The 23,005-nt window shown below is 34.8% G+C and overlaps 1 protein-coding gene across 1 annotated transcript in view; it reads right to left on the minus strand.

Moving 5' to 3' along the window:
• Positions 1 to 384: 384 nt before the first annotated feature.
• PGM2L1 (phosphoglucomutase 2 like 1) overlaps positions 385 to 23,005 on the minus strand; it is an 82,141-nt gene continuing 59,520 nt past the window's right edge. The window contains exons 13-14 of the mRNA XM_074216862.1: positions 9,771 to 9,904; positions 385 to 7,645 (exon numbers count right to left, since the gene is read on the minus strand). Coding sequence (XP_074072963.1) covers positions 7,543 to 7,645; positions 9,771 to 9,904 — 237 coding nt within the window. The 3' untranslated portion in view covers positions 385 to 7,542. The remainder of the gene's footprint in view (positions 7,646 to 9,770; positions 9,905 to 23,005) is intronic.

The following is a 23,005-nucleotide window of genomic DNA, read 5'->3' on the forward strand; positions in this document are numbered from 1 at the left end:
TGCTACAGACATATGGAACTTAGAAACTCATTTGTGCAATGGAAAGGTCTGGGTCTGAATTCTGACTGCCATTCACAAGGTAGTGTTGCTCACTGGGCTTGACCCTTCTCTCTGAATTTCAGTTTCCTTGCCTGTAAAAAAGAGACAATTCTATTGTCTTATTTACTTCACAGGGTTGTTGTTAATAATAACTGTAACCAGTTAAACATTTCCTAACACTATGCTAGAAACACTATGCTATCTCAAGCCTCAAAGGAGGTTTGAGAAATTGTGTCTGAGTGTTTTAAGTAGATATTTAAGAACTTAGAACTGCACTATCTAGGAAGATGCAAATACTTAAGCTAATGTTAATAAAACCAAAACACATCAGAACAAAGAACTCAAACATATGGTAACTTATTATGAAGAGAACAGTTTATTACTAACAACACTTTATTCAACTAAAACCATGAAAATAATCCATACACAAATGCTTAGGAAAAAGTGCAAATTTTCACAAGCAATATTTATAACGCACCCTGGTCTCACAATAGGAAAATCATCTGCAACAAATATCTTGACCAGATGGAGTTAAGGTAGTTTAACAAAAATCACAATTCTCATTTCAAACCCATAGGTTTTATTGTCATATACCTAAATGAGGAAAATAGCTTCATTTACAACAGTGCACTCAATCCCTCCAACCTTCAATAGAATGGGGTATGGTTATGCCTGGAAGAACTTTCAAGGTGCTGTAAACATTACCCATACCTCACTTTTGTCACTTTCAGCCTGCTTTATTAGATACATCTCTTTCTGAAACTAGGTTAAAAATACATGAAGTTCAAGCAAGTTTTGACTCCGTCGGATGGGCATGATGAGAATTCCTTAAGGGATCACTTCCATAACTCCATTAGCTCCTGATCCTTGCCTATTCTACCTTTAAAATGTAGATTGCATTCATTGAATGTTGGAAATGAAATGGACTTCTGAGATCATTCAGTACAGTTCTCTCATTTCACAGTGGACAAAACTGAGGTCCAGAGGAGAGCTCATTTGTCCAAGGTCATAAAACAGACAGGATTAGAACCCCAGGCCTCTTGAAGCCTAGTCTAATATCTTCCCACCACAATTTAATCAGGAAGAGGTCTTTGAATATTATACAGATCTATACAAGTAATTTTTGATTGGGTCACTAAGACATTTCTAAACTCAACAACTACACTCAAGTTCTTATCCCTCAGCTTCTGGGTGAGCATCTCAGATAATACTTTGGGTATATGTAAAACCTTTGAAGTTAAACTTGAGTTCATTCAGTTCTACAAAGAAACTGAGGCAAAGCTCTCCCCTAAATTCTGCTGGTATTGGGAGGTAGGAGATGTTATAGTGGAAAAACCATGGACTTAAGAGTCAAAAGGACCAACCAAGTCCCTATTCTAATACTTGTCCAAGATTGTATAGCTAGCAGTTTGCTTTGTCTTCCTGGACCTCAGTTCTTCATATGCAGAATGAAGATATTTGTCCTCCCTTTTTTCACAAGGTTATTCAGATAATAAAAGAAGATCACATGTAAAAAGTACTTTGTAAACAATAAAGCACTATATAAATGTTAAGTCATTTAACTATTAGAGCTGCAAATATATATAGTAGGCATTGACAGTATCCAAATAGGAATGGAAAGGCAGCATGGTATAATGGAAGGAGCAATGGATTTGGAGCCAGGAAACCACAGCTCAAGGCTCTGACAGTGAACTTCAGCCGTGTGACTGTGGCCAGTTTTATTTCGTCAAGTCCTTTAAAAATTTTTATTTCTGAGCTTTATTTTATTTCTCTAAGTTTCAGTTCTTTATAAAAACAAGTATGATAATCCTTGTTCCACCTACCTCAGATTGATGGAAATCCTCTATTCTCTGCACAAAAAGAGAAACTGATTATAGATAAATGGGCACTTAGTAAATATCATATGAATAAATTTGGCAAAGAGAATCATTATTGTTCTTAATTTCTATAAGTGTTATCATAATCAGCTAAGTAATGCTAAAGGATTAGGAAGCTAATAACCAATAAATTTATTAGCCTACTCTTAAATAAGTTCAATCTAAACCAGGGATATATATGTATGTATGTTTCTGATGTGGTACCTTACATACTTCAATAACTTTATACTACTTTTAAATATTAAATGCTGTGGGGCTATTGCTAACAGAACCAGGAGGATTCCTTAAGAAGCCAGTCTGTCCCTCTCCTTTGAGGATGAAGAAACCAAGGCCCAGGAAGTGAAGACAGGTGACTATGGTCACATTTCAAGTTGGAGGTAAGACAGGAGTCTTACCTTGGTCCAATGCTTTCCCATTATACCACCCTGCTTCTCTTATTGAAATTTATAAAGAGAAAGAAAGCTTGTTGATCAAGTTAACTTGGTGACTTTGGAAATAAGTATTTTTTGAAAACTAAGACAGATAGAAGTTGAGAGTAAAGCTGGGCTGGTTAGATAGGCAGATGGAACTATTCTATGACTTCTGACTTTTTCTACCTATTCAATACTTTAGGACAAAGATTAAAGGTTTAATATGAATATTTTAAAATCCCTGGATGAACAGCAGTGAAAAAACCAAATTAACTCAAATCAAATATTTAAACAGTCATTGGTTTAGGTGAAAACAATTATTTTCCTATTCATTTCTCAAAACCAGCTAGAAAAAACATGAATTTCAAAAAAATTCATAATAAATTAACAATATTCAGAAAAACAGAAATGAATTTTGAACAGTTTCAATTCTTTGCCCCACATTTTTTGATAATAACAAAACAGTCCACAAATGAATTCCATCAGTAAGATAATAGGATGATAGCTTTTCACAGTCACAAAACAGTAGAAGAAGTAGGAGGGAAGAAAAAGGGTAGAAAAGGGCAAAAGAAAACTTTTTCAAATGGAATCATATGGATATTTCAAGCATTATCAACACATATAGAAAACATTTGTAGCAAACACTGTTAGTACCACTTTGCAGAGCAATTCATTTTCAAAAGGATGTCCTTCAGCTAAAAACGATGCTGTTTCATCAATCATTGACATATTCCAGAAATACATGCAATCTGCTTAAGAACAAGAATCCATTTCCTGAATTAACTTTTCCCCAAGTCTCCAATTTCTCAAACCTTCAGGATCTGCCGAAGTTCCTACATCTATATGGTGAATGTTTTATGTTTAAAACAAGCAAAACAAAAAGTTCTGGGCATTCCTTCAAATGGAAAGGTCAGACCATTATGGCAGGATGAATGAAAAGTGAAGTTAAAGAATATCTTTACTGAACTTATTGCTGCCTTTCTTGCTCAAATCTGGGAAAATATTTGCAACATTATCTTTTTTTTAGCTTTGGAATGAAATTCAATGATCAATTTATCAGAACTTTAAAACACTTAAACTTTTGCTTAAACCTACCAAAAATGAATGCCTGAAGGAATTATAAGAAGTCAATATAGGGAATCCACATTTCCATCTCCAGGAAATCTCAATTAGAATAAAATGTGGTTTACTTTTTAAAGCTTTCAAGAGTCTGCCATATTCTTTTTCACGCATTATAAATGTTTAACAATCCTTGTCAAGAAGTTTCTCCACCTTAAATTAAACCTCTCAGACCTTAACTCAGACTCCTAGGAATGAAAAAAAAACCAACCTGAGATTTTATCTAATTCAAATGTCTCCTTTTAAATATGGGGAAATTGAGGCTTAGAGAAGTGATTTGCCCAGATTACATACCAAGTTCCTCATCACTGTGTCCAGGGGCTAAATCAGAGACTCTTAACTTGAGGTCCATGAACTTTAGTTCAAAATATAATACACACACAAATAAATTGTATTTCAATATAACTGATTTCCTTTGTAATCAAATGTATTTTATGTATTTAAAAGCAGCATTCTGAGATGTTGTCCATAGGCTTCATCAGGCTATCAAAGAAGTCCAGGACACAAAAGAGGTTAAATGTTGAAGAGATCTTTTTGGGTCCATGTTGAACTAGAAACCTTTAGAAATCCTTGCAGATTCTGTAACCATCACTATTTGACTTCCTTCTGTTACCATGATTCTGTATTGGTATAAACATAATCTGGACTTTTCTTCACAAATCTGACTTGAATAAATCATGAATGTAGCATTTTGTTGGTGGATTTTTTGATATGTAAACACCTAATTATGTGTATATATATATATATATATATATATATATACACACACACATATAAATATATATATATATACTCCCTTTCAAAAGAGTATAATCTATGTTCAAATCAACATTTTTGAGCTGTTTACACACATTTTCATCTTGCTTTTGGGTTATAACTACTTGCTTTTCTTCCACAAATGTACATCCCTCTCTATATTAGACTGATTAACTTTTCTCATAGTGGTTTCTGGTAACTTCTCCAATTAATATTTTTTTAATTAACTTAAAAAGTTATGCCCCCCAACTTAGAACTCTGACCCTACTTCCCAAGTTTCTAGGAAGCCTCAAAACCTTATATCTTCCATAATGCAAATCTATCTCTATTTTATCTTCTATGTCATAAAAGAAAATGTTAAGCACTGGGCCTCAATCCTAGGTCTGTATTCATTGTTTAGACCTGAACCGTAGCCAGCTGAATTTCTATAAATAAATTTAAAGCCAGATGGGACCTCAGATCAACCCTTCATTTGACACAAGTCCTTCCTACAACATACAGAACAAGGGGATCATCTTCAGTGATGGGAAACTTAGTACTTTAAAAGGCACAGCACTTAGATGACAGATAAAATTTTTAGGAAATGCTTCCTTATATTATTACAAACTCTACCCTCCCTGTAAATGCTTTCACTGGTACTATTTCTCACCTGAGTCCACATGAATATATTTAATCACTATTTTTAATGGCAATCTTCCAAAAAATGAATAATATTGATAATCATAATGGTCTTCTCTTCCTTGCTACCCCTGAATATTCTTTGAGCATTTGTGTAAGTTAAATAAATTTAGAGGCAGCATAGGGTACTAGTTTGGAAGACCTGGTGAAATCTGCCTCTGATACAAACTAGCTGTATGACCATGAGCAAGTCATTTAACCTCTTAATGTCTCAGGCAACTTTCTAAGACCAAGCCATAAATGCATTGTTGATTATTCATGGGGGGAGGTGGATTTCCACATCAGGAGATTCCCTACAGAGATAAAAATAAAGATCTTGTAAACAAGATAAAGCAAAAAAAGTTGAAAACATTCAATTCTGGAAATAATCCAAGCAGCCATTATTTTTCACCTTGAATTCAATGTTTTATACTTGTGATGTGGCTAAATAAAATTGTCTTCTTCATATTAGAATGAAACTTACAGTGTGGCTTTAATGTTTGAAGGAGACAAGCTATCATTTTTTAACTTCATTCTATTTTGTAGACACTTAAACACAGATTTTTTTACTACCAAAAAAATATTGATCATATGGGTTCCTGTACAACAAAGACAATCTTCTACATTACAATATACATTCACAGAGCCAAACAAAAACATACGAGTTTTTTCCTATTTAGTGCAAAACCTTTGTCAACATGAATTATAACAAAAAATGTGGTTCTCTTTATATCTGGTTACTTGCCTTTATACAATTCATCCATGATCCAGGTTCAAGACAGGGTTGGGAAGAGGAGGTTTTAAATTTAACTGAGCTTAATTAAATATGAACAGAACAACTTCAAACTAGAACTAGATTATAATCTGACCAGACTAGTTGGTTAGTGACACCTGTCAGGTCACTGAAATCCTATCAACTGTTTCCTCTTACTTGAGGGCCTTAATATCCAAGCCTTGTTACTTAGCAGTCTTTATGTGATAACTATCATATAAAGTGTAAATCTGAACAGTCCAAGAGGGCACTAAACAAACCAATCAATAAAATGGAATTTTTTTTTCCATTTAAAAGTTTTTCACAAAGGGGCTAAATCAATTAACTAGTGGCAACTTTCTAAAGATACTGCTCTATGGAGTGAAAGCAAATTGTCTCCTGATCAGAAAGGCAGGAGAAATCAAGCTGATTCTAAAGTAAATGTTTGAAGAATTTATGATAACTGTCTAATAATATTATTTCATGATACTTCACTTGTCTATATGAGGTTCAGCATTAAGATCTACTTGTCAGCTTTTAAAGGGCAGGAACTACATTGTATTATATGATATTTCTAAGCTGTTTAGTATTTAAATACTGAAACTAGCCAGGAGGAAAACTTGATGACAGAGTAGGTGACCTAATTTCAAGTAATCAATTGAAGATTTGATTAAAGTTAAAGTTTCTCTTTATATTTGAAAATTAAAGCTAGAGATATCTGGGGTTACCCTAAAGTTGGGTCACCAAGAAGGAAGACAGAAGGGTCTTTGCCATCTTCTCATTTAAGTCCACACTAACTTTTTAAGCAATCTTGGAAAACAAGTGAATTTCAAAGAAACAATAATAAATTATACACTAACCAAAATCACTATTAACAGAATTATTTTTTATCACAGCAGATGAATCTGTTTGAAAAGATCTGGTTCTTAAGTGAAATAAATTTATTTTTAATTGAAATTTGGAGCTTCATCTCTCTATTTTATCACAATTCTCCTTACTAGCAGTGACATTGAATTTTGACATGGAAATCCCAAACAATAGTATATAATTTAAAAAATTCTTCTTATGAAGATCTTATATGGTAGTTTAAAAAAACACCCTATTGGACAAAGTTGGTAAAGCATCTTTACCATCTGGAAGAATTGTACAAAAAGGCAAGGTATTACCTTTGTATATGGGGACTTTATCTCAACTCACACCAAAGCCCTTGGAAGGCACTGAGAGATTTGTCAAAAACAAAGTTTCCCAAGAGAATTGCCACTATTGTTCAGTAAACATCAATATTTTTAAGATATACATGGGGAAAAGTACAACTGATGAAAAGCACTTGAAACAAAGGTGCCCAAATTGTATGCCATAGTATCATCTTGTCCTAATCTAGAAATTCTAACTACTCTACTTTAACATATTTGTAAATGAAAACCCTTAACAATGCCAGAGGGGTACTAAAGAAGTTGTGCTGTATTTTCACCAACATGAAGCTTTATTTCTCTAAATAACTCGACAATCACGAACAATATTTGGAACATTTAGGTAATTTTTGTCTGTTCTAGACAAACTGTACTTAGATACAGACACTACAAAATAAATAAATCTAATCAAACTACAAGATTCACTCCTGCAAGACCTCTACAGAGCTCTTCAAGTCGAAGGCTGAAGAGACTATGTTTTTAATGCTCAGTGTATGTGACTTTTGGGGAAAATAACTAAAAATCTCAATTATTTCACTTGCTTGTGAATTTAAGTTTCTTTCAAACTTATGTAACTTGGTTAAATCAGGTGACAAAAAAGATCCTGTTTCATTAAAGTTCTTAAGGAAGGGATTTCTGAAATAGACAAATGTACACAAGAACAAGGTTAGATGTAGGTCTTGGATCTTTTGTTCCATGTGCTAGTGCAAAAAGCTATTTGTAGAGCAGCAGCCTAGAAGATTCTAAGCAGATCGCCAGATCAGTCCATTCTTACTGGGCTCCAGAAAATTCTCAATCAGAGCATCAATAAGTTTCTTCAGTTCTTCTTCCAGTAAGGCAATATCACTGAGGGGGGGAAAAATTAAAAGCTTAGACACCCTGTTACTCAAAAACATTATCCCAATACTTCCAGGGTCCATGAAGTCAACCTTGTCAGGAACCGTAGGCACACACCCTCAGAAGACTGTTCTACGAGCTGCTATGTCCCAAAAACTCATCTGCTGCCAAGCCTCAGGAATGTGCCATTCAACATGCAGCCTGGCCTTTGTGGAACAACACAAAGTCTAGTGCTGAGCCCATACTCAGGCTTTCCATTTTGATAGGACCTGCCACAAGTTTGTGTTTTCCTGACACAGCTTTCAAGAACCTTTAAAGCTGAAACTTCAGAAAAGGAATTTAACAGAACTTATAGCCTTAAAAATAAAAATTAAAAATTCTTCCCAAATTAAAAAAATTCAAATAGCTTATACTTGCTAAAATAATAACACTTTACAACTACACAATTGTTATTTATTACTTTAAAAAGTTATTTATTACTTTTCAAATGTAAATTTCTGTAAAGTTTCATCAATCATAATATTCCTGAGGTAGGTACTATAAGTATTACTATGTATGTTTTAAAAATGAGAAAACTGAAATCCAAATAAATTAAATGAGATAATATATTGCTCTATTAAGAAAACACTAGATTATGGAATACTTGACTTTCTGTTGAGGGAAAAAAGTGGGTTTCTGTAATGACCAAAGAACCTTAGGAAGTGAAACAGGTAACCTCTGCCTCACTTTTTTACTTATACACTAAAGTCTAGCAGGTGCTTGACATAAAGTAAATGATTAAGACTTGCTTGTTGATTGTCACATGATTCGGTAAAAAAGAACAATGGATGCAGGGTCAGAGGACCTATCCTGGCTTGAGCAAATCACAACATCTTAGTCCCTCAGTTTCTTCATCTGTGAAATGAAGACAACAATATTTGAATTGCTGACCTCACAAAAGGATAAGAAAAAAACTCTTTTAAAACTGTGAAAGGAGTAAACTGGTTTTAAACTCAATTTAAATTTGTTTAAAACTGTATATGTGACTAATTTTCCTCTTATATACTTATACACACATATGAGCTTATGTACATACAAACACATTCTCAAGGGTTATATTTAAAATCATTGCTTTGGGAGGTTGGATATGTCTCAAGGATCTTACAATCATTCGCAAAATGTCTGAAAACTTCTTTATATGAATACATATATAGAGATAGTTAATAAATTGATTCTGAAAGCATGTCATGTTTACTTAGAACTGTACCTCATCTATGATCAAAATCAGAATTTGTTAGATTGCTTGTCAACCTTATTCCACAAGTTCTGATTTACTTTTGCTGTCTGGCTGATATTTTCCATATGAAAGAATCTAAAAAGGTAATTCAAAAATGTTTCAAAACATGTTTGGTACAATGGAAACATCTTTAAATCAGTACTCCATGTAGGTGGTTGGCAGTATACTGAAAAAGAATGCCAACTGGTCAGAGAATCTTTGTTTGAATTCTGGCCCTACTATTTATTACTTGTGGGCCCTGGTCGAGTCATCAATTCTCTAGATCAATGTTCCTTCACCTTGAAATTGAAGATGGACCACTTTCTATCACAAAGTTCCCCTCTAACTCTGAAACTGTGATCCCAAATCTTGGCTCTGCCATTTGCATACTTGGTGAAAAGTGGTAAGGGATTGAGTTTTCCTCATTTATAGAATGGAAAGAATATTAGTAGAACCTGCATCTTTCTGAGTTGCCAGTTTAAGTATCTACATGTTAGACTCATTATGAGGAGAGTGTCTTTGAAATTATGAAGTCACATCAATTATAAAGTTCTAGGTAAAAGGCAAGTAAAACTATTACTATTATGTAAAGTAAAACTAATGTTATTATGATTGTGATGATCTTCTAAGAAGTCTCCAGTGAAATGGAAAGCATTCATTATGATAAACAAATTCTGATGGAAAAATATTCATACCTTATACCTTCAAGGATTTGGTCACTTAATTTTCTTTTAAGTTGTACCACCTTTTAGCACTAAGAAATTAATTACTAGCAAATAGAAAATAGAAAACTATTGACCTTAAATGTGCTAAGAGACTGTTTACTTCTCTTGACTTGGCAAGATCATAAATGCTTTCACATTAACATTCAGTTCTCACCTCTGATCAGGAGATGCACACATCTCAGCATAATACTTTATCTTTGGTTCAGTTCCACTTGTCCGTAGTGTAGCCACACAACCATTTTGAAAAGTAAATGTAATCATTTGGCTGTTTTTACTCACAGGCAGCACCTATGTATAAAAGTAACAACAGGTGAATCCCTCACAAGTATCTTTTCTTTTTGTCCTTATACACTGCACTTTACCTAAATCAATTAAATTACCCAATTCATCTAACTTTTATTAAGTGTGTACTTTGTCCCAGGTTTTTGTGCTCAGGGCTGGGGATAAAAAGATTAAATAAGATACAGTCATTGTCCTCAAGAAGTTTACAGCCTAGTTTAGTGGTAAAATAAATTCTATAATCCTATTAGAATATGACCAAGGATAGAGAGTATAAGTAATCTATTAAGAAAGAGGTCAGGAAAGAATGATTATTTACAATTAGGGAAATGAAATTTACAATTAGGAATACTTTCTTAAAGGAGATAGCCCCTGAACTTGGAAAGGAAGTTTACTAAAGAATGGGTATTAAAAATATGCCTTTTCAAAGGCATCATTGCTTCCCCAAATTTAAAACTCTCTTTTCTTTATGACATGCCTGAGTAGAAAAAATATTTGCTAAATGAGTTGTTGATGTTGCTTACATTAATATCACTATTTTCTGTCTAGAGTATTAATAATTATACTTTGATATATATGTGAATTTATCAGTGTGATAACCCAATAATGCCTTTTTAGCTTTTGAAGACATGGGTCTTCCATAGAGGATCTAACCCAGGTCACTGTGACCTTCATTTGATTCTTTTAGTATGTTGAGAGTAACAATGTGGCCCTCTGCCCATCCTTCTATAGTCTCTTATTCTTACTACACTGTTAAACTAAACCATCTCATACATGTCCCTGGTCATGTCTTATAGGCTCTGTCTCATTCAAAAGCCACTATCAGCAAATAGGCAGTACTCTATTGGTACCCATGATGTAATTTTCCCCTTTATTTCTTTGAATTCTTTTTTTTCCCTTTGAAGTAAATCTTCTATTTTTTTCCATGAACATTTTCCTGGATAGCCTGATTTCTTCTGTATACATTTGGTCAGATTCAATTATCCTTCTCAGAATTTTCTCACATACCTTATGGGTTTCTAAAATGGTAGAGTCCGAATTTAGTTTCCAAGATTATCCCTGATGAAGAGAGATGACTAGACATGTTGCTAGATAAATTCTATTTAATATTTATTTTTCCTTTTTTAGATTTCACCTTCAAATGCTCCTCCAATAATCTGGTTTTCTTGGATCTTATGTCATACTTTATAGGCAGTTTTTTGCTGTTTTATGATGCCCGGATGTTCATCACCTTTATTTTTCTTTATTACTGTTTGGCAAGTGAACTTGTACTCTAAACCACTGGCAAGATTCGCTGTCAAATCTCTCTACTTGGCAAAGAGATCAAATGTCTGCTAGTCCATACAGTTTTGTACTCCAATGAAGATAACTATTTTTCATCAGTTATATTTTATATGGTCAATTACTTTATTTCTATCCTCTTAACACTTCTGACAATTTGAAACTGTTAAAGCTAGAACATGTTAAAAATAAACGTATCTTCTCATCTTTAGTTTTCTTTCAATTTAACATTTAATTTGACATTTGTTCTTATTGGTTGATAGTATGACTACACCAAGACAACTGAATCTAAAATGATTGCTACATCCATTACATGCTATTTTTTTGCCTAAGAAATTAAAAATAATTTTTGGTAATACTCAACTGACCAACAAACCAACAGAAAAACAGTAAGATTTGTCAAATAATTGCCTCAGTGGAGTAAGAGTGTGAAAATTCCAGTACAATTCTGATTATAAACCACATGGTGTCTTCAATAGAAACTGGAAAGTTTGGAAGATGGGAGAGGTTAAGGGGAAAGTCACTAAATTCAGTTTTAGAAATGATGAATTTAAGATATCTCATGGATATCCAGTTTGAAATGTCCAATGGGCAAGAGACTGCAATGTAAGAGACTGGGATTAGATATATACACCTGGGAGTAACTGGAATAGAGATGATAGTTAAGCCTATAGAAACTAGTGAAAATAATAAGAAAGTGGAGAGAGAAGAGGGCCTACAGAATCAATAGTTGGACACATAATGTGGATGATGAGCCTGCAAAGAAGATAAGAAGGAGTGGTCAGGAGAGACAGAAGAAGAACCAAGAGAGAGAGGTTTCATGAAAATCTAGAGAAGAAAGTGGACAACAGAGTTTTAATTGAATGATGATAGAAGCCAGATTGCAAAGAAGAATTTTGGAGAAGGAAGTGAAAGTAGCAAGCATAGTCAACTTTTTAGTAGAGTTTGGTAAAAAAAGGGAGGAGAGATTTAGGATCATAGTTTGAGGGAACAAGAGGGTATTTTAAGAAGGGGTTTTAAAAGGACAGAGAAGGGGGGTGTAATCAAGATGGTGACAGGAAAAGAGCCTCTCCTAGGTGTTCTCTCCATAATATTTCAAAAATCTTAAAATTAAGACTCTAAATTTGTGAGAGATAGAACCCACAAAAAGATCCAGTGTGGTAATTATCCAAACCAAGGTAACCTGGAAAATAGTGGAAAGACTCTGCTCCAATGGGTTAGAGGGACAGCCCGCCAGAGTGAAGAAACTTCAACCTCCCTGAGGCAGCCCCAGAGCACCTAGGAACTGTGGCTTATGGCAGTGGGGGCACTTTCCTGACCTACACCCTGGGGATCACTGGCCACAAATTGGAGGATCAGTGGAGAGGTCCTCTGCCAGAGCAAGTGCAAGAAGCCCAGACCCTCAGGGCAGTCAGCAGGTCAGCTCAGCAGCAGTGGCCTCAGGGAAGCCCAGATCCAAGAAACTGAAGCAGGTGTGGACCTAGTAAGCAGGAGCCCCCAGGCAAACTAAGCCTTGAGTGCTCAGTCCACCAAAGGTAGGGGAGTGGAGAAAGACTTCAGAGGTACCCAGAACAGGACTCTGGGGCTCTGACCACATTCAGATCCTGATCGCAGCCTAGGCCCCCAAAAGGGGGGGCCTGTGGCAGAGGGGTGCGCTTGTGGTCATTCATAGACCAGGAAGGAAGTCAAAGCTTCACACACTGAGATCCTGGGGGAGGGAGGCTGTCCCAATAATACTCAAAAGCTCATGAAGCACACCCAAACAAGGCACAGGCTGGAGAAATGAGTAAACAGAGAAAAAAAGGAGGAACACCATTGAGAAATACATTGTCTATGATCCCAAGAAGGATCAAAATACTTAATCTGAAGATGAGGAAGTACAAGCTCCTGCATCTAAAGACTCCGAGAAAAGCAGAAATTGGATCAGGCTATGATAGAACTCAAAAAAGATTTTGAAAATCAAGTAAGGGAGACAGAAGAAAAATTGGGAAAAGAAATGAGTGACATGCTGAAAAAAACATGAAAAAGAAGTCAAAGAAGTCAGCAGCTTGGTCAAGGAGATCCAAAAAAATGCTGAAGAAAATAACATGTTAAAAACCAGCATAGGTCAAATGGACAAAACAATTCAAAAAGTTATTGAGGGGGGCAGCTAGGTGGTGCAGTGGATAAAGTACTGGCCCTGGAGTCAGGAGTAACTGGGTTCAAATCCCTCTCAGACACTTAACAATTACATAGCTGTCTGACCTTGGGCAAGCCACTTAACCCCATTTGCCTTGCAAAAACCTAAACAAAAAAAAAAGTTACTGAGGAGAAGAATGCTTTAAAAAGCAGAATTGGCTAGATGGAAAAAGAGATAAGAAAGCTCTGAGGAAAACACATCCTTCAGGTGTAGAATGGAGCTAAAGGAAGCTGATGACTTTATGAGAAGTCAAGATACAATACTTTAACACTAAAATAATGAAAAATTAGAAGAAAATGTGAAGCATCTCATTGAAAAAAACAATTGATCTGGAAAACAGATTCAGGAAAGATAATTTAAAAATTATTGGGATACCTGAAAGCCATGATCAGGAAAAGAGCCTTGACCTCATTAAAAAAAAAAACTTCCTACAGGAAAATTGCCCAGATATCCTAGAAGCAGTGGGCAAAATAGAAATTGAGAGAATCCACTGATCTCCCCCAGAAAGGGATCTGAACCCCCCCCCCCCCCCAGGAATATTATAGCCAAGTTCCAGAACTTCCAAGTCAAAGAGAAAACATTATAAGCAGCCAGAAGGACACAATTCAAATATCGTGTGGAGCTGCAGTCAGGATCACATAGGACTTAGCAGCAGCTACAATAAAGGCTTGTAGGGCTTGGAATGTAATATTCCAGAAGGCAAAAGAGCTTGGAATGCAACCAAGAATTAACTACCCAGCAAAACTTAACATTCTCTTCCAGGGGAAAAGATGGACTTTCAATGAACCACAGGGAATTTCAATTGTTCCTGTTGAAACAACCAGAGCTGAACAGTCTGACCTTCAAATACAGGACTCAGGTGAAGCTGAGAGAGTGGAGGAGAAGGGTAAAATATGAGGGACTTAATGATGATGAACTACATGTATCCCTGCAAAGAAAAATGATACCGATAATATTCATATAAAACTTCTCATTTAATAGAGCAGGTAGAAGGAGCTTTTATAGATGAAGTACAGGAGAAAGCTGAATTTGAAGATATAATATAAAATATAATACAATATAATGTATAATATAATATAAAAGGAAATGTAATGGGAGTAAGAGAAAGGAGAGGTAGAATAGGCTAAGATATTTCATACAATACGATTTTTTTTATTGCAATGAGCTATTGCAATGATATGGAAGGGGGGAAGGCAAGGGGGGAACGAGGGAAACTTTGTTCTCATCAGAGATGGCTCAGAAAGGAAAAAGCATATATACTCAATGGGGTATAAACATCTAGAGTAAAAAGGAGAGAAGGGGACAGGGGAAGAGTGGGAATGTGAATGATAGAGGAAGGTGGATTGTGGGGGAGAATGGTCAGATATAACACATTTTCTTTTTTACTTCTTACAAGGGGCTTGGATTGGGTGGCCTGTCTCGGACCATGGGGTGGGTGGTTGCTGGGCCTCAGGGGTGGTATGTATACTTGGGGCCTCTTGACCCCAGGGCCAGTGATCAGTCTGCTATGCCACTCAGCTACCCTACAGCATATTTTAGAAGAGGGCCAGAGTGAAAGGTGAGAGAAAATATAGTATATGGTAGTGGGGAGGTATGAATGGAGGGAGTTGTGATGGTGAAAAATATGGAAGTAGCTTTTGTGATAAAAAATGTGATCCATCTGAGACAGAGCTGGTGGTGTTGGAACACAGACTGAAGCACATATGTTTCCTCTTTATTTTTCATGAGGGTCTATATTCTTTGGGGAGGGGGTATGATGTTTACTCTTAAACAAGAATATTTTAGTAATTATAAAAGCATCATTTGTACAAAAATAAAAATAAAAGGATAGAGGAGATTTTGGTATGTTTTAAAGCAGTAGAGAAGAAATCAGTTGATAGGTAGAGGTCAAATGAATAAGAAAGAAAGGACAGTGAAGGTGAAGAAAATATCAAATACTTTCTGATTTTCCTGAATTAGTCATGACATTGAGACATGAGAATTTTAAATAGTCTATAAAACTTAAAATATATTTCATCTTCTAATTGTGAATCATATTTTCCAAATTTTTTTTTCTCATGGTGAACTGTTTGAGTTTTCTTATCATGACCACTGAAAGCTGAGAGACTATTAAATGAAGTTTCTTGTTGACTTTGGGTATACCATGAAACCAACTCTTCTCACTTCCTAATTTGACTCTGAGAGGAAAGTCTGTGAATCACTTTCCAGCTGCAAATTCATTTCACCTGCTTTCATTTATAGCTAGACTATCAATACGTACATGATTCAGTTCCATTCAGTTCCTCTCAACTGAATGGTAATTACACAAAAAATTTCATATTGAATATACAGTCAATTAAATTAATTCTCATAGATCATTTAAGAGCTATGTGAGTCTCAGAATCTCTCTTCACATCTCTCTCTTTCCCCTTTAATGGCAATCACTTGAGAAGTAGAACAGAGTCATTCATTTTAGTACTAAGGGGTATTTTATATTTATATCCATAGTATGATGTTTTGTGGCCATAAAAAAAAATAACAATTTCAACTGTTGGGAAATCTTGTGGTGGCAAGCCTTTGTTTACTCACCACAATATCATCATAAAAGCAAAATCAAAGTACATTCACAGACACAAGGGTTTTAGACTGGAACACATTTGGTCCTAAGTCCCAATCAACAACTAATAGCAATTCAACTCACAGAGTGTATAACCTTATGCCTTCTAAAGTTTCAAAATTCAGGTGAGAGGCAGAGCCAAGATGATGGAGTAAAAAAGATACCTGAGCTCTCCCCCAAATCATTCCAAATACCTTTAAATAATGATTAATCAAATTCTAGAGTGGAAGAACTCACAAAAAGACCGAGTGAAATAATTTTCAAGCCCAAGACAACTTGGAAGATCTGGGAGAAGGGTCTGTTGCAGTGGGAGATAGAAAGGGCCCACAGCACAGCCCAGGCAATGCCAGAGCAAACTGGCTCCAGTCATCTAGGAACAGACCATGGAGCACCTGGGTCCTTGGCAACAGTGGCAGTTTCTAGACTTCTCAGTCCGGGGATTGCCAAGGACTTGGGAAGCTCAGCAAGAAAACTCTCCTGCTCCACAGACTAGGAACAGGCCTTGGCAGCTGCTTCCAGAGCAATCTTAGGGGAGATTGCAGAGGTCTCTAGCTATCTGTGAGGCAGGACTTTTCACTCATACTTAGATTCAGGTCACAGTCTGGGGCCCCAGTTTCAGGAAAAGATGCAGAAGCAGAAGCATAACAGAGCTTGTTGCTTGCAGCAGAGTAGGGACCCTCCTCACAGTTCCAGGACAGAAAATATTGTTTGTAGTCATCCACACAACAGAGAACAGGCCAAGAGAGAAGTCACAGCCTTTCATAAGACCTTGGAGGAAATGAGAACTTGAAAGTCCCTAGAGGGTATATCTGAAAAAGCGGCAAAAACTCTCAAAAGCTTGGGAGAGTACATCCTCCACCCTGGAAGAAGAGCCCCACCTTAACAAAGAGTTAAAATCAAGTCACAGACTGGGAAAAGTTACTGCAAGTAACAGAAGAATAAATATTTGACCATAGACAATTACTTTGGTCCTATGGAGGATGAAAATACACACTCAGAAGATAACAAAATCAGAAGCCCTACATCCAAAACCTCCAAGAAAAATAGGAATTGGTTTCAGTCTATGAAAGAGCTCAAAAAAGATTTTGAAAATCAAGTAAGGGAAGTAGGGGAAAATGAGAAATGAGAGTGATACAGGAAAATCATGAAAATCAAGTCAGTAGCATACTGAAAAAAAACAACATCTTAAAAACCAGTTTGGGTCAAATGGAAAAAAACAGTCCAAAAGGTCAATAAGGAAAATAATGTCTTAAAAATCAGAATTTGCTAGATGGAAAAGATATACAAAAACACTCTGAAGAAAATAACTCCTTAAAATGTATAATGGAGCTAAGGGAAGAATGTGATTTTGTGAGAAATCAAGAAGCAATAAAACAAAAGAATGAAAAATTAGAAGAAAATGTGAAATATCATATTGAAAAAAACAATTTACTTGGAAAACAAATCCAGGAGAAAGACTTTTAAAATTATTGGACTACCTGAAATTCATGACCAAAAAAAAACCAGCCTAGATATCATATTTCAAGAAATTCTCCAGGAAAAAACTGCTCTTATATCCTAAAGGGTAAAATAGAAATTGAAAGCATCTACCAATCACCCCCTGAAAGAAATGAAACTGCCAGGAATATTATGGCTAAATTTCAGAACTCCCAAGTCAAGGAGAAAAATATTACAAGCATCCAGAAAGAAAAATTTCAAATATTGTGGAGCTAAAGCCAGGATAACACAAGGTTGAGCAGTTTCTATATTAAGGGCTCATAGGGACTGGAATATGATATTCCAGAAAGTAAAAGAGCTTGGATTACAAATGGGAATCAACTACACTGAAAAACTGAAATACTCTTTCAGGGGAAAAGATGGACATTCAATGATATAGGGGATTTTCAAACTTTCTGGATGAAAGGACCACAGGTGAAAAAGAAAGTTTGATCTTCAATTATAGGACTCAGGTGAAGCATAGAGAGAGTGAATGGGAAGGGCAAATCATGAAATACTAAATGATGTTGAACTGAATTATATTTCTGCATGGGAAGATGATACTGATAACACATATGAAGCTTCTCATTTTTAGGGCAGTTAGGAGGAGTATATACAGACAGGGCATAGGAGGGAGTTGAATTTGAAGGTATACTATAAGATTTGAGTTAATGGGGGAGAAAGGAGAGGTAGAATGGGATAAGTTATTTAACATAAAAGAGGCAAGAAAAAGCTTTTGCAGTGGAGTGGAAGGGGGAAACTGAAGGAGTGAGTGAACTTACTCTCATCAGATGTGGCTCAGAGAGGGAACAACATACACATGCAATAGGCATAGAAATCTATCTTATCTGAGAGGAAAATAAGATAGAAAAGGGATAGGTGAAAGGGTATAGAGGCAGGGATGGGGGTGTAGGTGATAGAGTGGGAAGATTGTGGGAGAGGGTTGTAGTTACCTGTTGAAATTTGCTTTTGCCTGTTGCTGGGGAAAACATTTAAAAATAAAATAAATTTAATAAAATTTAGGTGAAATGAAGTTCCTGTTTTTTTGAGAAACTTATTTTCTCAGGGAAAAATTAGATGTCTATAAACATAATAGAGAATTAAGGAGAATTCACAGAGCAGTGTAGTCTAGTATAAACAAGTAGATTTGGAAAGTGAATACAATATTCAACTCCCACTTCCACTGTTTATTGCTTGACTTTAGGCAAGTCACCTGATCTCAGTTTCCTAGGATGTCTATAAGGAATACCACAGAATCTCACAGTTGACAGGGTCATTCAAATCCACTTAATCTCACTGGTTTCTGAACAAGAATTTCTTCTACAATATCTCTAAAAAGTGATAAATATCCGCTTGAAGACTTCTGGTAAAGGGGGAATCCATTCATTTTATGAGGCAGGCCATCCATTTTTGGATAACTCTAATGGTTAAGTTTTCTTTTGTATCAGGCTTAAATCTATCTCTTTGCAATTTCTAACCTCTATTCCTAGTTTTGCCTTCTCAACCAAGAAGAACAAGTCTAAACTTTCATCCCCATCATGGCCCCTTAAATAGTTGAAGATAGCCATAATCCCACCTCCTTACTAGATCTACTCCACAAATCTTCTCTTTTCCAGGCTAAACATCTCTAATTCTTCCACTGATCAACCATAGCATTCATGATTTTAAGGACCTTCAGCTGCTTTTCTTTCTAGATATCTTCCAGTTTACTAATGTTCTTCCTGAAATGTAGTTCTCAGAACTGAATGCAATATTCTAGATGTAGTCTGATTATGGCAGAACAGAATAGGACCATTACCCTGCCTAAATCCTAAATTCTCCTTATGCAATTAAGATTTAATTAACTTTTATAGGTAGATCACAATTCCATTTTTTCAACATGAAAAATCATGAAAAATCCTGTCAAGGGCTTTGAATAAAATCTAGATAAATTATGTCCCATTCTCTTATCTACCAAAATAATCTTATAAAAAAGGAAATGAGATTAGGTTTATCATGCTCCATTCTTGATGAAGCCATTGCTAGCTCATTTGTATATCATTTAATAAAAATTTATTAAGTGCCTCCTAGGTGTCAGACCCTGTGCTAAACTCTGAGGATACAAAGAAAGGCAAGGCAGTCCCTGCACTCAACAGAATCACAATCTAATGGGGAGACAATATACAAATACTAAACCTAAATAAGTGACATACAAGATAAATTAGAGATAATCAACAGAGGGAATAACTGCTCCCCCCCACATCATTAACCCTTAAATAATATATTCTATAATTTTGAAAAGAACTTAAGTTGTTTAACAGCATATTTGCAGACTGCAAAATTTGGTTTTTGAAAATTTGAAAAATTTCCCCTTCTCTAATCTTCCAGTACTTCTCCTATTCTCTAGTAACTCTCATAAATCATTGACAGTGGTTCAGCAGTAAAATCCACCATTCTTTTAGGACTTAAGGATGTAATATATTTGGTGCTAAAGACTTGAAAACATTAAAGTCAAGTAGGTAATATCTTACTATTTTCCTATATATCATTAATATTAGCTCCCAATTAGCCAGGCTAAAAAAATCACTGGCTAAAGAAACAGATACAATATTAGAGTTAAATAGTTCCATCTTCACTGACTATCGTTCTCCAACTTGCAAAATAGTTCTTTTCCTCTTCTGATCCTCTCTGTCCCCTCCAACACACTTAAAAGCAAAATGAAACAACCTCTTTGAGTTCTTTTTAACTTTCCCTGCCAGCCCTGACTGAGTGTTAACATATCTGATGAGCTTCTTACCAACTAGATCACATTATGGTATAGAAACTCATTGGTGAGGAAAAGTCCTCCACCCCTCTAATTCATACAAGTACAAAGTGTACTTTCTCTGCAAAGTCTAGCCTTTGGGAGTTACACTATGAGATTAAGAAACTTGCCATTGGACAGCTAGGTGGTACAGTGGACAGAACACTGGCCCTGGAGTCAGGTGGACCTGAGTTCAAATCTAACCTCAGACACTTAATAATTACCTAGCTGTATGGTCTTGGGCAAGTCACTTAATCCCATTTGCCTTGCAAAAACCTCAAAAAAAAAAAGAAAAAAAAAAGAAACTTGCCATGGCTCAAGCAGTCATTATATGAGTGAAGCAGTACTTATAATTAGCTCTTCCTAACTCTATTCCACATTGCCTCTTTTATGGATGTGTTTACACAAATCCTGCTTTTTGTCTTGACAGGTTAATTTCCAAATACTGTATGAAAATTTAGTTATTTTAAATGGAGTCTCACCGTTTGTTCCTAGTTTTGCTAGTACTTTAAAGAAATGTGATTAATTTTTGTATATTTATTTTGTATTTTTATAACCTTGCTGAAGCTATCATTTCAATCAGACACTTCACTTATTCTCTTGAGTTTTCCAAGTATTCAGTGTACAATTTGCAAAACAGGTTAATTTTATCATTCCTTTGTTAATAATTATGTATTTGATTTCATCTTAGCTCTCATTTCTAGAACTATGTCAAACAGGGAGTATCCTTGCCTTACTCTTGTTTGCCCTGGTAAAGCTTTTTGTGTTTCTCTACAAACAATGATCATTATTAAAGAAAAGTCTTTCTATGTTTATGCTCATTAGATTTGACATATTGACACAAATAAGTATTATGCTTCATAAAAGGCTTTTCTGTGTCTACTGAAATAATCATGTGGTTGATGTTATTTTTGTAGCATATTTGTTTAGTTTTGCTAATTGCTTTCTTAATGTTGAATCTTCTTTGCTTCCCTGATATAACTCCAACTTGGTTTCAAGCAATTATTTTTAGGATTTATTGCTACAATCTCCTTATTTTTGGTTATCAATTTGCACTAATAAAACTGATTTACATTTCTCTTTCTCTGATATTTATCTCTTCCTGGTTTAGGTATCATAGATATGTTTGCTTTACAAAAGGAGTTTGGTAGAGTGTCTTCTGTTTATGGTTTTGAAAATAATTTTTGTAGTAGCTCTCCATGAATTGGGAAATGGCTAAACAAATTTGCACATACATGTATTGGGATATTACTGTATCATAAGAAAAGATGGATATGAATAAGTCATAGAAGCATGAAAAGACATATATGATAGATAGGGAGAGTTAATCAACGTCTGTAGGTATAGATTCTGAGACATACACTTTCAGACACAAACAACATGATTCAAATTTGTTTTGCTTACCTAAGAATTTTGTGGGGGGGTGTTTTGAAAAGTTGTGGGAGAAAGTAATTTGATTTAAAAAAGGAAAGAAGAAAATCAAATTACTAGTATCAAAAATGAAAGGGGTGAAGAACAACACCAATGAAGATGAAATTAAGAAAATTTTGGGGAGAGATTTTGCCCAATTATATGCCAATCAATTTGACAATCTAAAAGAAATGGATGAATTAAATTCACCTAGATTAACAGAAAAAGAAATAAAATACTTAAATAATCCAATTTTAGAAAAAGAAAGTAAACCATCAATGAACTTCTTAAGGAAAAACACCCCCAGGATCAGATAGATTCACGAGCAAATTTTATCAAACATTTACGTCACAAATATGGTCTTGATATCCAAACCAGGATGAGCAAAATAAAGAAAGAACATTGGAGACTAATTTCCCTAATTGAATACTGATACAAAAATTTTAAATTAAATACTTGCAAGGAGATTACAGCAATGACACAAAGATCATACATTATGACTAGATGGCATTTATGCTAGTAATATAGTATTGTTTCAATAATAGGTAAACTACTATCATTATTGACCATATCAATAACAAAACCAATAGAAATCATAAGATTATCTGAATAAATGTAGAAAAAGTCTTCGACAAAAAACAGCAAATCCATTTTTATTAAAAAACAGTAGACAGCATAGGAATAGAATAAATGGTGCTTTCCTTAAAATGATAAGTAATATTTATCTAAAACCATAAGCAAATATTGTATGCCATGGGGATAAGCTAGAAGCCTTCCTTGTACATCAGGGGTGAAGCAAGGATATACATTATCATCTCTGTTGTTTAATATTATACTGAAATATAGCTATAACAATAAGAAAAACATTTAATAATTTTAAATAATATTGAAATTTTAAAGAATATTTAAAGAATTAGAATTGGCAATGAGGAAACAAAAGCATCACTCTTTGTAGATGATAGGAGATATACTTAGAAAATCCTAAAGAATTAACTAAAAACAGTACTTGAAATAAATTGTAAGCTACAAAATAAACCCACATAAATCACCAGCATTTCTATCTATTACCAACAAAGTCTAGCAGCAAGAGATAGAAAGAGAAATTCCATTTTAAATTATTGTAGACAATATAAAATACTTGGGAGTTTAACTGCAAAGACAAACTCAGGAACCATATGAAGACAACTAGAAAACACTTTTCACACAAATAAAGTAGGATTTGAAAAAATGGAAAAATATTAATTGCTCATGGGTAGACCTAGCCAATATAATAAAAATGACAATTCTACCTAAATTAATCTATTTATTCAGTGCCATACAAAGCAAACTAGCTCTAATAATAAAATTCATCTGGGAGAACAAAAGTTCAAGGATATCAAGAGTATT

The sequence above is a fragment of the Macrotis lagotis genome, chromosome 1 (genome assembly GCF_037893015.1).
Source record: "Macrotis lagotis isolate mMagLag1 chromosome 1, bilby.v1.9.chrom.fasta, whole genome shotgun sequence".
Classification (NCBI taxonomy): domain Eukaryota; kingdom Metazoa; phylum Chordata; class Mammalia; order Peramelemorphia; family Peramelidae; genus Macrotis; species Macrotis lagotis.